Here is a 15,896-nt window from a genome sequence, read left to right as displayed (position 1 = left end):
AACTTCATGACTTCCTGAATACTTCAGCTGGAAAGTTGCCCTTTATTTTCTTTCACCAAGCTTTTGATTAACTAGCAAACATGATGGGTCTGTGTAGCATTTTGCATTCTATTAACACACTAGCTACTGTATATGACATCTATAATACTGCATATGGATTTAAATTGAACTGCATGTAGGCAGCATTTTCTGAGACATCCATGGTCTTATCTATGCATGTTTCACTTTTCTCAACCCCAAAAGAAATCATCAGTGTACAATACAGCCAGGGCACTGAAAGGCTGGATATTCAGAACACATCGCTTAAAGTTCACTGTCATTCAAGGGAAATATTTGCATTGTGCTACAGTTTTTATGCTGCCTTTCCTTCTTGCAGATGGATTGCTGTCTTCAGAACTAGTGTTCTCCTTGTCCCACTGCTCCAGCATGCACAGGCATTTTTTGCCTGAAGTTCTGGGAACATGAGAAAAAGAAAGAAGCTGGAAAAGATTGTATTGGAATTATTCTTCCTCTCCTTAAGGAGGAGAGAGAGCTACTCCAAGGAGGTGCAGGACTTCAGGTGAATTCCCTTTTCTGACAGCAGCACCCAGCTTAACAGCATAAACAGTTCCAGTGAATACAAGAGCATGCTTCCCCACATGCCCTTCTCTAGCTCAAATACGCTTTAAGTTATTTTTGTATAGGGAAGTACCACTTCTAAGAAAACAAAGCATGTGAGCCCCTCAGCTGCAAGACTGCTGGAAAGCCTATTGCCCCAGCCACTCTCCCGAGACACACGAGATAACCACCTGCAAGCAGAGAGAATGACTGAACCTGGATCACCCACTTCCAGAGGGAATCTTGTTATGCTACTATATGAAAAATGTAGGGAGAAAATTGAAAAGAAAGGAACATGGCTAAATCTTTACCAAATAAATTTTGAAGAGAGATGAATATTATTTGGTCTGCAGTATGGTCTGAGGAATGAACTGAGCCACGGCTGTGCAATAAAGAGGACTGCTGCGTTCAAAAGTTGCAGAAGATACAAGAGGTGTCTTAGCTTAGGGAATTGAATGCCATGATAGAAAACTGGATTCTTTCTTTTATGTCCACTAGGAAATGCTGAACAAGTTACAAAACCAGGAGTATCAAAGGCAATGAGAATCTGTTTCACCCTCATTTTCTGAGCATTTACCTCTAGAGCTGATCAGCTGGATCCTCATAATTAATATAAGCTATGATCTCAAAGTTTGAAGTGCACTTGGAGTAAAAACTCTAAGTTCCTGACTTCTCAGACTGAACCCATAGCATTAATGGAGAGATGCTCTTTCTGCTGCATCCTTCCCACTGTTAGAGTGGAGTACCACCACTGCCTTACCTCCTTGTAGCACCACAAATGAGCAGTTCATACTTGTAAATCATTCCAATATACTTGTGATTAGTGATATCAAGAAGTCCATGAGAAAACAACAATCTGCACAGCATGGCTGGGACAGTTTGTAGTAAATAAGTCCAGGGTTTATACAGTGAACAAGAAGGAAAAGGTAAAAATACACAACTGAGCGCAGTACAGAACAGATTAAATAAGACAGAAAACCCATGACAAATAAGTGGTGACATGATTTAAAGACCGTCTCATAAAGCAGGCACAAAAACAATTAAGGTGTATGGACAATCTTAATTCTGGCATTTCGTAGTGTTGTGACTGCCTGACAATAAACATTATAAAGATTTAAAAAGCAAGAACAGTATGTGGCATGCTATCAAAGTTTAATCTAGCAGTTCACATGTGGGAAACATTGCGTCAGTAAGAAAGTCATGGTTTAATCAAAAAGGGAAGACCAGCCTGCTATTAGAACACATAGTAAGCAGAGTTGAAATCCTGATTCTGACGCAGGTTTCTCTCTAATCTCAGACAGTTTGTTCCCCATGCTACAAAGTAGGAGCAATGGTATTTCCTAGGTACTTGTGACAAGGATTCAATTTTTACTTTCTGGCACATGAAAGCTGGCAATGAAGTTCTCCACTGAAAGAAATAAATATTTTAAGATTAGATAAAACTTAATTATCATGTCACATACAGTTACATTTTGTCTTATACTTCCCGTTTTTCAGTCTTCACAGTGTTTCATAGAAATTCTGTAACTATTGAAATGCAACCCAATACAGTAAATATGAGACTGGAAAAAAGTACTCAAGGAAGAAAACACCCTCTGCCCAGAACTGAAGTTAATAATCAACTAGAATTTTCTATGCTACAAAAGTAATTTAAATTATTAAGATTTAACATGTTCTCAGTTTAGTGTTGACTGCTCAGAAAAAGACTGGTGCACTACATTAAACTCCTGTTGTGAAATGACTAAGTTTCCCAAACACTAGCTTGGCCTTTTCAGTGATTTTGTCAAATGCAAAGCAGGCTTCAGTACTGCTGGGATTTGGGTGTACAAAAGGAGTGTATGTGTCCTCATTGAACCATATGTGCCTCCTACTGGCTGATCTTTGACTCTCATTTCAGTTGACAAACCAAATTCAGTTGAATTATACATTGGCTTATTTCACCTGGAAGTAAAAAGAAGGAACTATCTAACTTTCACTTCGTAAGCCAAAATATTTTGTTAGAAGCAAGAAATGAACTCTACCCCAGAGGCAGAGTTTTCACTTTCAAGTTCATTTTAAATCGAAATGTGACATTTTCACAGAATCACAGAATTTCTAGGTTGGAAGAGACCTCAAGATCATTGAGTCCAACCTCTGACCTAACACTAACAAGTCCTCCACTAAACCATATCACTAAGCTCTACATCTAAATGTCTTTTAAATACCTCCAGGGATGGTGACTCAACCACTTCCCTGGGCAGCCCATTCCAATGCCTAATAACCCTTTTGGTAAAGAAGTTCTTCCTAACATCCAACATAAAACTCCCCTGGCAAGTTTTCTCCCCTTGCTCTACATCATAAAGATATTTCATTTAAATGTGGTTCTAGGTTTTTTTGTTGTTGGTTTTTTTTTTTTTTTTTTTTTTTTTTTTTTAATTTCACCAAGAAGAAAACATTTTATTTTGGCTTGACCCCCAAATTACTTCTTTGACTTCCAGGTTTTACCTTTGAACTGAAAGATCAATAATTCTGAGCTCTAGTTTTACCAAGGTTTCATCTCTTTTCCAGCCTGTTGTTAGCCCAGTGACTGAGGCTTCCCACAGTATTTTGCTAGCCTTACACAATTTTTGTAACTAATGCTTCACTGAAAACCATATTTAAAGTCTGGTCCAAGCACGGCACACCTTAACCTAATCCATTCCCATTATCCTTTCCTAAAATGAAGAAAAACAAAGTGTCCTTATTCTTTAGCAGAGTTATCTCTCTGTAAAATTATTCCTAGTAACTGTCAAGAAATAATGGAATTATTGTTATAATGAGAATGAACTCCTAAGACTTCGGTCTTTAAAATCCTCGGAAACAAAGCGATTATTAATGGCCTCTAAATGGAACAGATGCCAATGAAGAAAGTCTGATAACACGGTACAAGAAGAAACCCCACATGTCTCCATTGCAGTGTTTCTTATTTAATGGTTAGCATTGCAATGTCCCAACGTCCACCTGTTTCAACACCAATAGCATGTTCAGTCTTTGCCTAGCCAAGGACACTGACCGACCTGAGTTTATTGCTTAAAAGGGTGACATTTCAACCAACGTTTTCTGACCTTCATGGATACACTCAGTATACATATTGATTGTGACACAAGCTGTTAATGATCTTGTTAGTGGACATGAAAGCCTTCTCCAAAGAGCTTGCAGCTTCTCTCTACACGCTTGTTTTACTTTCCAAAGCTCTCAGGGCTGTCAAAGCTCCCTTTCTGTTTCCATAAGCACCTGCAGAGCTTCTTTAATTTCTTAGTACAAACTGACCAGTAAACTGATGAAGTAACTAAGAAATACCAGCATATACATGTACATCCTTCTTATCAAGCTACAGCACCCTTCTTATCAAGCTTTTCTAGTTTATCTAGCTAACACACAACACTGTTTCTTTAAAACTTCTTTCAGCACCTGAGGGAAACCCCAACATACTCATTTTCCTGTAATCTGAATGCTTGCTGGAAATTTACTGTACACATTAATAACAAATAAGTCTATCTAGATCCCTGCAGTGGCTGACACGGTCATTGCTCAAAATTAAACAGCCTCAGTATTGTGAATACAATGGCCATCGTCATATTTATAGAAAATACCTCAATTCTCTCGGGCTTCATAGCTTCCTTTCATACACACCAAAATCTTACCTCAGCAGTTGCAGTGCAGAGAGCTGAGATTAAGTTTTCTACAGGAGGACCCCTTGCTAAGGGTGTTAATGAGGAGCAGATGAGCAGGAGTAGAAAACCAATGATAGGAAAGAGAAATTGCCAAGTATAGTCTGAACCTATTTCACTGTTGCAGTAACTTGGCTTGTTCGGGAACTGCCAAATAAAAGTTAGTGAGATCAGACTGCTTCATGCAGAACCTGCAAGTGTGTATGGCTAAGTTATTAGCACTCAGTGTTAGTAAACCATTTGTTTACATCTCTCATAAAGCTGTGAAAGGTTAAACAACTTCGTGCTATGTGTATGCATGGAATGTGTATCTGCATGGCCAGAAAGTAAAAGGTTTATTTGCCAGTTCAGTTTGAGACAAGTCTAGACTTCAGGGGGATTTTTCCTCTTTTCTTCCCCATGAAAAATCCAGTTGTATCCCCTCCTTCAAACAAGACAGTGCTGTTTGCTACAAGTCTTTCTCAGCAGGCAGAAGAAGGGATTCAAGGGAAAAGGGTGACAACTGCACTTGTTATTGTTTTAATCCAAAAATGTACATTTCTTTTGTCAAAGATAGTTACATCAGAATGAGAATTGGAAATAAAACAGTGCAATTGACTTCCCAGCACAGCATGCATCCCCCTCAAGGTGGACCTGCTCTAAGAGTGAGTCTAGGGTGAAGAGCTGAGTAGGCTGGTGTCTTTGAGACCCCTGGAATTGGAGGATTAAACACTTCAGTTTAAATAAGACAGCACAACATGTACATTTCTGCAGCTACTGCTCACTGTAAATCTTGTTGTTACTCAGGTAGTGTTTACTTCACTTGTAAGAAAGCACGCAGACATCATTCGCTTGTGCTTAATCCCTCAAAAGCCTGCTGCTGTACTCATGCTGTGGAGGAGCATTGCTGAGCCTGGCTCCAACCTCTGGCTCTCTTCAACAAATGTGGCAACAGTTCCAGGACCTCTTGTTTTCCCTGCTGTGACATCAAAAGTCACCCCCAGGTCTGTAATGTGACATCACAAAACACAACCTCGTGATGTTCCTGTCAATCTTCAGTGATTCTTTGCAAAATAGGCCCGGTTTACATGTTGTGTTTTGTTGTTGTTGTTTTTATTGTTATTGATATTATTATTATTATTATTATTATTATTATTATTATTATTATTATTATTATTATTATTATTATTATTATTATTATTATTTCTTTTTCAGGCTTTGCATGCCCAGCTTGTACTCTAGAGCAGGCTGAGTACTCCCTGTCCCACAAACCCATGTAGGAAGAAGAGTTTTACAGGCCAAGGTCAGCCCCCTTGGGGAATTTTCTTTCTCTGTTTCTGCCCAAATATTCACGCAATGGGAAGCAATTAATTTGCCGTTGTTAAATCTGTGTGTAGTGACACAAGAGATTAATAGCAGCTGACTTTCTCCTTGCAGGATTAGCTTTGAAAGGTTAACAGGAGCAAAATGTAGTGTGCATGTCTTCATTTTCATCAGTGCTATCTGCATAAGCATGAACACAGAAGTCCAGATTTATTCAGTGAAACAGTGACTTAAGGAAGGGGATTTGGTCTTTTTGTTTTTGTTTGTTTGCTTTTAGGAATTACAACACTCATGTTTTTCCTGCTTTTCATTAAAAGTGGAAGTTTTGGGGCCACATCAAGAACTATTCAGATTTCTGCTATAAAATCAGCCTAAGTTGCTCATTTAACATTGTTTTTGGTTGGTTGGTTGATTTTTTACATTGACTCTCATAATGCCATCAAGGCAACATCATCAAGAAAAACACCAGCACACTGTGCCAGAAGGAAAGGAAGGGACGACTCAGGGGCACTCCTAAAGGGAGGAAGTCTACAGTGTCCTCTGTAGAAATGATTTAAAGCTTTGTCAGAAAGCAATTTGACACCTGCCAGTCTAGGCACTGTGCTGTGCAATCTGTGAGGGATCTTCCTCTGTGTACTGTTCAGATTTAGTATGTTACCTCTAAATTAATAATTTAAATATAACTGTAATGTAATATTTTTGCCAGAAGGTAACAGTTCATTTCAAAATAGCTGGTGTTATGCAAAACACCAGACTGCACTGAGAAAATCATGTTTCAGCAAGGATATTAGTGCTACACTCAGCATCCTGCATCCAGATTTTGAAGTGGGAAAAAAAAGTATTTCACAATAGGTCACACATCCACCCACCCTATTGTTTTCTTCTCATTATCTTTCCCAATCACCTCTAGGAACAATTAATCGGTCAGCTAGATAGACAGATCAGCTTGCTGTCCAAGTCTAAAAATGAAGCAGCCTTTTGCATATCCCAGGCAGTAGGTGACCAAGTCAGAGCAAACAGCTACTGCTAGATAGGGTCATGCCCTGAAAATGGGAATTCAAGTGAACAAACAGGTGCATAAATTAGAAAATGCAAATAATCACTTTTACAAGAGTGATATAGAGTAGCTAAAGTAGGCCCAGTTAGCAGACACGTGCTCATAAGGGGAGAAATAGTATGGAAATAGGGGTGTGAGTTTTGAAGTTGTTGAGTTATATGACAAATGCTCAAATAACTAGAACCAGTAAAGACTGCGTAGCATAGCAAGTATATAAAGAATAGCAAAATAATTAAAACAACAACAACACAGGGGTGTTATGTCAAGGGAAGGCTCAGCCATGAGGGGTCTCTACAGACTTTATACAGTGGTATCAACCATGCTTGCAGGAATCTTTTGTCACCCATGTTTGCTGACAACAGACCCATAGTTCAACAGGTTGCAGCATCTGTTGGTGCAAACTGCATCTGTTGGGAAACTGCAGAAGGTAAGATTAATTACAGCACCCCCGTTCTTGCTGGATGATAGGAAAAAAAAAAAAAAAGGCAAAAAAAAAAAAAAAAACCAAACAAGCAAACAAACAAAACAGGAGAAGTGTTTTCATCATTTAGAAGGTCTTTGTTGCTTTTTTTCCATCTTAGTAAAACATTACATCATATAATAAAGACAATAGCAGCAAAACTTATCAAGACGGTACAAGCACATTCTGCTTTGTACCCTGATAATGACATTTATGAAACTGTCCCTTTTCTGAAAATGCCGTTCTAAAGCACCATAAAATCTTACAGAGAACGGAAGAGAAAGAGAGGCAGAGACAAGAGAGTAGATAGAATAGCTTTGTAAGTAGGTTTCTGATTGCTTATACTATGATTTGAAGTTGATCAGGATAAAATAAATAGACCACCATCCCACCAAAATGTTTCCCCAAATTTTAGAGAAAAAGAAAATCGTGGTTTATCAGCCCAGTCCACAAGGTCTAGATCAATTTGTACTAGAAAAAATGAGCCTAAAACTGCATTGGAACATTTGCCTGAACAAATTTGAATTTTTGCAAAGCTGTTATCCAGATACAAATCCTGCCTTTTCCTTATAATAGTTACTACATGACTCCAGGATCTGGAAAACTGCTAAATGGGAGGCTGAAGGCTGCTATGTTTGGCTTACATCTCACAATAGGCACTATAAACTTTCCTCTTTAAGCACCCAGTTCTCACAAGGAAAAAGAGAGTGTGGGTGAAACATATTTGGGAAACTAAAATATTCTCTTACACGCCACATATCACCTGCTTGTGATTTGCTCTCAACTTGCTCAGCCAAGAAAAGCACATCCTAATTGTCTCAAAGGGGCACTTGCTAGAGAAATGCCCCCTTTCCCCTAAAGCAGTGTAGGTATTAGTGGCAAGATTTGGCTGAGACATGACCTGTCTGCAGATATGACGGAGCACAAACTGATGCCTACCTGCATGGAGTGGCAGGCACCACCACTGAATCTGTGTGCAAGAACTGGTTGCATGGGCTGCATGAAGGCACATGCACGTGTTCGCATAGCGCCTTTTTTCAGTCAGTTCCTGAGTACTCACCAGCACTGTGGACAAGACCTGCCCTTAGATTGGGTGGTCCTGTGCAGGAGTTGGACTCGATGATCCTTGTGGATCTTTTCAAACTCAGAATACTCTGTGCTTCTAGACTGACCTATTCAACCCAGCATGATCCAGCTCCCAGAGTATGTGCTGGCTTCATCAGGACAACCCCAAATTACCTTTTGCAAACTGCTTCTTTAGAGTGTTTGATTTCATCAGTGTGAGTCAACATGGTCTAACATCATTATGTACTTGAGTTGTGCTGGCAGGCAGGAACAATTGTGCTTCAAATCAGCAATGGTATTAACAAGACTAACTGCTACTGGTAGGGAACAAGATGGGGACCTTGGGAAAAATTAGGCAACCTACAGGAACTTCCAAATCTGCATTTCTGTGATGATATATTTCAGGCAACTAGTTTCATACATTAATCTACAAGCTTCTATTTGAGTTCCACAGATTTGTGTTGATTTGCATTTGTGTTTTCATTGATATTTTATTGCCTAGGGAACCATTTCTGAAGCTGGGCTTATTTGTATTTAGTATTGACATAACGCCATCTCGGTAAGTGCAAATAACACTTCAATGCCCAAACAGCAAATCTTTACCTTAAAAAGCTTAAAAATAAGAAGCTAGCTCCTCTTTACTGCACTGACTTTGATGGGAGCAGATTTTGGTCTTAGATTAAAGAAAGCATAGTTCAAAACGAACAGAGGTATGGAAAGGACTGAAGCAGTTCCCAGTCACCCTTTACATTTGTATCTATCTGTTTAGCAGAAGACTTCTTGTTCCAGTTTAATATACAACATTACATAAAGCTTGGTCTTTGCCTGTTATTTATTTTTAGTGGATGATGGGAAAAGTGAGACTAGCAGACATCATGCTACCTGACAACACAAGTAAGCCCCTGAGAAAACCAAAGCTGGCAAACAAACAAACAGCCCATGTACAGCATAAACACGCATTCTTCAGGAAAATACAGGTTTCTTAAGGACAGGATTTTTAACACCCTGAACTCACAGACATAGTTTTGTTTATCGTGGATTACAGAGAATTTTGCAGAAAGTCTCTGGCATCGCCCATTAATGGCTTTGGAAGAAGCAGACTTCTACTAGAGACATCATAAAGCCAGACAGCAAAAGCTCAGATGGTTTATAATTTCACAGCAACAACAAAAATCAGATTTTGTTAATATAAATCACTGCTTTTTTATTTACTATTATTTCTAATAAGGTGTTTATTAGAAATAATGTTCCCTGTAAAAAAAAAGACAAAGAAATTCACAGACTGCCACATGGATGAAGTTACAAACCTTTTCAAAACCACTCATGCAAAATCTGCACAAGTTCAGTGATCGTTAATGGTTCAGGAGGATCCCCAAAGGAGCGTGCCAGAAGTCTCCTGCACAAGACAGAAGAGAGTGGGATTGCAGAGCTGAAAGCTGTAGGAAAACAGACAGCTGAGTCTTCCTCTATGTGTGAGGGCTGCGGCTACAGAAAATCCATGTTTCCTTTGTTCTTTCAGGTCCCAATTCCCATGTCAAGTCATGTTGTGCTCAGTGCGGGATCTGAGAGTTAAAGTCAGTAAGTCGCCATTTTGTCTGACTATTTTTAGGCTGCTGTGAAAGGTTGTAATTAAGTGCAAGGAGATTTGGATATACTTCAGACTATCTTTTGCCAAAAGTTGCAATAATGGTTGAACAGCCTTACTAGAAATAGCATCACAATTATTTTTTTTTCTAAGTAATCTAAATTCCAAAAGGTGAGAATTTTAACCACCAAAACACTTCATGGTTGAACTGAGATCCTCTCCCAAACTGCTACATAGAAGTAAAACCCAGAGATGGCCTTTGCCGGGGAGAAGCAATGTAGGACAATAAAATGTCATTTTAGTTTTCAGACATCACTGGCTGCCACCCTACACAATACACCCTTTGCACTTCCCACATTGTAATACAAATTGATGTGTATTGAGGAATTTAACAGGCAATCATACGGGAGAAAGTATTTACTCCACTAGCAGACTGGCAGCTTTCTCAGCAAGATTCACAGACACACAAATGAGGGTGAAGGGGGGCAGAATGAAAAAAAAAATTTTTTGCTTTCATGTCATCCAATGCTCTGTTCTGTATCTCACTGGGAGTTTATTCAGCATCACCCTTTGGCCCTAAAACAATCATATCCCAAACCAGAAGCGGGTGAAGACACAGCTTGGTAAAATGTCAGCCATGGACTCCTGCATGGGATGGGCAGGCAGAAACCAAAGCTGGCCACAGATGCCATCAGCTAGATGCAGACAGAACTCAGAAAATTTAGAGATGAAAAATATGCCAGGACTGCATTGTCCTTCTATCACATCACAGCAAGCAGTTCTGAATTTGGCCACCAAATATTACTTCCTCAGCAATTTTGTCCATGCTGATGTGTTTTCCATGACTTGCCCACTAACTCCTTGCTCTCACAGACAAGGCCTACAAGACAATGAGTCCAGCTTTCCCTGCAGAAATGTACTGGCTATGACTAAGCCTTATTTTTCACAGAGAGGTAACATATCTGTCTGTGCATCTATGCAGGACTTTTCCATTACAGGCAAGCATTTCTTGCGACGACAAGTCAGTTGAAGAGCAAATAAAACTGCATGTGTGATGTTGTTTTTGGCATTTGGTAACCATGGAGAATTGTTAGCACAATCTGCATGTACTGCAGGCTTTCAGGCTCAGGTGACTTGCTTTTGTGTGCCTGATCCTTAATACAAGCAAAGTGCAGTACGGTGTAACCAGGCAGTACTTTAATTCATGGGACCTGAATCACATGTCTGAGCACTTCTGAACCTTGTCTGCAATTCAAATGCATACTCGAATTGTAGCTTTTGCTCCTAACTTTCTACTAGTCTACAGTAAAGCCCCAGATCTAAACAACAGAAAGCCTCACTATATCCAAGTGTACTTTATCCACCCTGAGTCTACTGAATGAGCACAAAAGGCTTCACTGAATTTCCAAGACTTCAGAGGACTTGCTCATGTGTGGCACTGGAGGCCCTACTTCATCCCATGCCTGCCCAAAACCAGGACTGTCAGGAGGGCTTGAGGATTCCTACGTTGAACAGACCTGCTTCTCCCTGGCCTCTGCCTGCAGCCTGAGCAGGATGGGTCTGAGGCTGGCTGCAAGCTGCTGTCCATGTCATGGTGTGGCCCCAAAGCAAGGGCAGCTATGGAATCAGCAGGAACCTTCCCTGGGATGAGGCTCACTGTCCTGCCTCCAGTACACCAAAGCCAGCAGACAGCCCTGTGCCTTTAGAGATTCATTGGTGACCTAAGCAGAATGCAATTTCTGTAGGACCTTATTGAGTTAAAGTAATCCCAAATGACCTGAAATTTTTCAAACATTGTTTTTTCATCCTTAATTTTCAAATAGATAAAGGAATTAGAAAGATGATGTGATATTTCAAGTGAAGTGAATCAGCAGACAGAACATACGAAGAACTTTTCCTCTTTTGGACTAGTGATATTTGGCTTGCTCCTGCAAATGGTGCAGAGTCAATTAGATATGCAAATATGGATACTCAAAATTTGCATTTTCATTGCCATGTTTCTATTCATAGCCTTGGCAATCATATTCTGGTGACCAGTTAGATTTTGAATTGGTTCATTGTGCATGAAATCTAAGAAGCTATCACAGAAAATGGAGCATGCATTTCTGTGTATGCAGATATGGACATGCAATTCCAGAAGTCTGTGCCCATATCGTCTGTACGTTTGACTAGCTTATGGGACTCGGTATGTCTCTGCCATCTACATCCATGCTTACTTTACCTATATGCCTACAGCTTGAATTGCAAGACTATTTAAGAGTTGGAGAAGGCGCAGGGGAGGCATTGCTGGTGCAATCATGTATTTCATTTCTGGCATGCAAAATCTTCTATCTGCAATGGCAAACAGTAGCCTGCAGGCTGAGACTACCAAAACTAAGTGTTTTTCATAATTCCTATTAAATATTTTGCAGCCTTTTCTTTGAATATTTACTATGAAGTCTAGGGACATTTGTGTGTCTTATATCTATATGCGTCCAGACACCACAAATAATTTTTTAAAAATACCTACAATTTGGTTACACTTCACTTTAACCTGGAAATGCAGAGAGCTCGTGTTTAGATTTAACAAGAAAAGAGATAGCAAATGCCAAAAAAAGATAATACCTGAAAAGGAAATTAAAACAAATAATTCCAAATACTTGTTTAAAAAGTTACAAAATATGACAGCATTAATGGCACTTAAAGCTATAAGCACTTAAAAGATTACCACCATATTTTTCTCAACTTCTTTTCCTAAATTTCTTTTTTTCTCTCTCTCCTTTTTTTTTCTTTTTTTTTTTTTTTTTTAATTTGAGATTATGACTGCAGCTCTTGTCTAAACCCAAACCCAGCAAAAGGGGCATAGAGCCCTGAGATTCTATGGTTGCCCTGGCCCTCATTTGAATAATGTATATGCTCTTATTTCTATTTTTAAAAATTCAAATTCAGCTACAGAGAACAGCAGTATGCTGACATGCAAAAGCTATAAGCTTTCCTTCTGCCTTCATAGTCTTACAGCATTAAAATTGAAAGGTTTTTCAGTGGTAGAAAGTGTGAATGAGAAATTCTTTTAAAAAACAGTTGGCCCACTGTTTTATACACCTAGTCAAATATCATTAAATTAACGTTTCTCTTCTTTTAAACAACATAGCAGTAGATGTTGCATTTTCTTCATAAGCGCTTTCTTGCTGTGAGTTTACATTGAATGTTTCCTACAAGAGAATAAAATCCATTTGTTTCTTTTCTTTTTTCTTTTTTTTCTTTTTTCATTTTTTTTTTCACTGGTTAAGATAAATACCCACAGAGTTTTTTTCTTTTTTTTTTTTTTTTAATGAAAAGAGCAATCCGACCCTTAAATATGTCTCTGTTGATTTTTCAAACCAGCATCCAGCTGGTGGCTGTGTCCATTGACATTCGTTTGGAGTTTAGAAAGATAATGCATCTGGTTCAAAAATGGAAAAAAAAAAAAATCCAGCTTGGATCACGTGCCAAAACATAAACTAAGCCTTACTGAAAGTTTCTAGTTCACTCCAATAATTTCTCCTCTTTTTAATCACCAGGGGAAGGCTTAATGAATACATACTCCATTACAAAGATATACTCCTTTTTATCGCTTTCAAAGGCTCCTCTTACATAGCTGCCTTTTGTCTAATGTTATGCCATGGTCATATCACTCTGCTGGTATCGCTGTGGTTCAGCCTCTTCCTTTGCGTCTTGCCCTGGTAATCTTATACAGGCTGAAATTTCCATGTGCGTAGTTTTCTGTTGCCATTCTGCAGTGCTGTGTTCCTGACTTGTTTTGGCAGAGCAAGCTTGAGTCTTTATGGCACAGTGAAATATTCTTCGATGCTATATAATTCAGACTGAATAAGGAGTCTGTATAAGGCACGTGTCTCAATATATATATGTATATAAAACACTAACATTGTTAATTCAAGTCAAGCATCTTTTACATTTAATTTCTGTCTTCAAGTAATGCTTTGTTTTCATGTTCCCTTTCTTTGGTTTCAGTGGGGATCACTCCATTCTCCAGGTCCGAGTGCTGCTGGATGCAGTTGGTCAGGACTGCAGTGCTAGAAGAGTTCTCAGAATTACACATCTTCTCTGTCTCCTCTTCCTTTTTTTCTTCATCCAAGGAGTAGTTTCGGAAGGTCTCATAAATTTTACGCACATCCTCAGGGATGGTCTTTTTGAGGTCTTTGTTTTTCCTTTTGGTCATCTTAGCAGAAGATCCAAACTTGTTAATGATGTTGTCCTCAGACGCCCCTTGCCCGTGCTTGTTGAGCTGATCCGGCCCTTTAAGGCGCAGGTTGTTAGGCCTGTTGTTGATGCTTTCCTGAGATGAAGCCTTGAAGCGTCCCGTTTCCAAGGCCGTAAAGACAGACCGCTTCTCTGGAGACAGCATGTCTAAGGAGTGGGCTCTCTGGTCCAGGCCCAGGCGCCTACGCTCCATGCTCCGGATGGTGGCAGCCCTCTGAAGTTTGTCATGGATCTCCACGCTGAGCCGCCGCCGTGTCTCTCTGAACTCAGCTGTCACATTGGCTTTCCACTCAGCTGCATGGGCTTTTATTTCTCCAACCTTTACAACAAGAAAAATAAATTAATAAAAATAAATAAAGAAAGAACACACTCACACAAAATGAAGTGACATTCATTCCTACGAATTGTTCCCAGTAGCATAACCACCTTTTTGTCTGGCATAGATTCAGAGACCAGTCCCAGGTCCAAAGCATACATCCGGGCCAAACTTCAGCAGCAAAGTGTTTATACTCAGGAAGGGTCTAAAGATACCAACACGTGACTAGTAAATAACTTATGTGGCATATCACTGGGCTACCAGTTTCACTTCTTGCCACTCCACAGATTTTATAAGTTATGTTCCATGGCAGGAGGTCTCCATGCTAATCCCTCCACGATTAAGAACAAAATTAATGACTTAAAATATCAGCTGTAGACAGCCAGGAGTGGGCAAAATTATTTACATATATTTATACTAATATGCCTCAGAACAGCACAGCAACCAGTGTGTAGCAATACAGCAATGTATTTTTCTGTATTGCTCATGGGCAGAGCTGTTCACTCCCATTGAACATTCTGCTCAGTGCCACAAAGCAATTAATGTTGGGAATACCTATTAGGTAACTTCAAATACTCCAAAAATCTGCTGATGCATCCAGTCTAGTGTTCCTTCTCCAGGACAGCTCTAGCTGTCTTTAATGGAGGTGCCCATTGCATAACTATCCAAATAACACCCCCTCAAGCCAGCAATCAGCAAGCTGCTTCCTGAAGGAGGAGCTTTCAAAACACATCAACATTCTGTGTGGGCACCACAAGGATGTCCTTAAATGTCTCACTGTTCTGTTCTCTTTTACTCCTTTGCACCTGAGAGAACAATAACAACTAAGAATAAAGCACTGAAATGGCTGCTGAACAAATACTTCTTCTTGAGAGACACACAAGAAAAGACATGGCCAAGCAATATCTCAGTCAACACAGGCCTTTTCTAAAGCTCATTTAAAGGAGAACAGATTCAGGAGTACAATGTTTGCAGCAGCTCACCAAGGTCAATGGTTTCCTTGGGCTGCTGGGGCCAGAACTCCATTTCTGCATCCAGTGGTCCAGGTGAACAGATGTCCTCTTAGAACTGGACTATCTGTGGTAGCAGGTATCTCACATCCACCATGAGAGCTCAAATTCTCACCTCTGGGTGCTACAGCCAAGCACTGTCTTGCTACTGAGCAGCCTGATAGCTGATATTCTCCCCTTTCATTTGTGGAGCTGCACTGGGCCTCAGGTGGGTCAGCTGCCTTCATAAATGATAAACAGCTCTGCCTCTGTCAAATTTTGGTTATTCCTGCTCTTTAGTTGACCCTGCCAGGTTAGCTTTGCTAGGAATGCAGGAGGAGATTGCATTAAAAATTGAAATTATATTAACCTCCCCCACAGCAGGCTTCAGCTTCAGAGCTACAGCAATTACCTTTCATTTTCCACTCTTATTCTGAGCACTAGCAATATTGTCTTTGAACCATGGAGGGCATGTTCTGAGTGTATTTAATCATGTTTTCCCTGATGCCACCTACTCAATTTCTTCAAGTTTTAAAAACACGGGGGCCTGAATCTAAACCCTTACTCAGAACCATATTCTTTGACACAGGGAAAAGT

At 39.7% G+C, this 15,896-nt stretch overlaps 1 protein-coding gene across 5 annotated transcripts in view; it reads right to left on the bottom strand.

Moving 5' to 3' along the window:
- Positions 1-8,984: 8,984 nt before the first annotated feature.
- Positions 8,985-15,896, bottom strand: part of KCNK10 (potassium two pore domain channel subfamily K member 10) — a 79,556-nt gene continuing 72,644 nt past the window's right edge. For all 5 annotated transcript variants that reach the window (XM_038180400.2, XM_038180401.2, XM_027458637.3 and 2 more), the window contains one exon: positions 8,985-14,313. In XM_038180400.2, coding sequence (XP_038036328.1) covers positions 13,690-14,313 — 624 coding nt within the window. In that variant the 3' untranslated portion in view covers positions 8,985-13,689. The remainder of the gene's footprint in view (positions 14,314-15,896) is intronic.

Source organism: Anas platyrhynchos, chromosome 5, assembly GCF_047663525.1.
Source record: "Anas platyrhynchos isolate ZD024472 breed Pekin duck chromosome 5, IASCAAS_PekinDuck_T2T, whole genome shotgun sequence".
Classification (NCBI taxonomy): Eukaryota; Metazoa; Chordata; class Aves; order Anseriformes; family Anatidae; genus Anas; species Anas platyrhynchos.
Note: the sequence above shows the minus strand (reverse complement) of the source record. Positions and strands in the feature narration are given on the sequence as shown.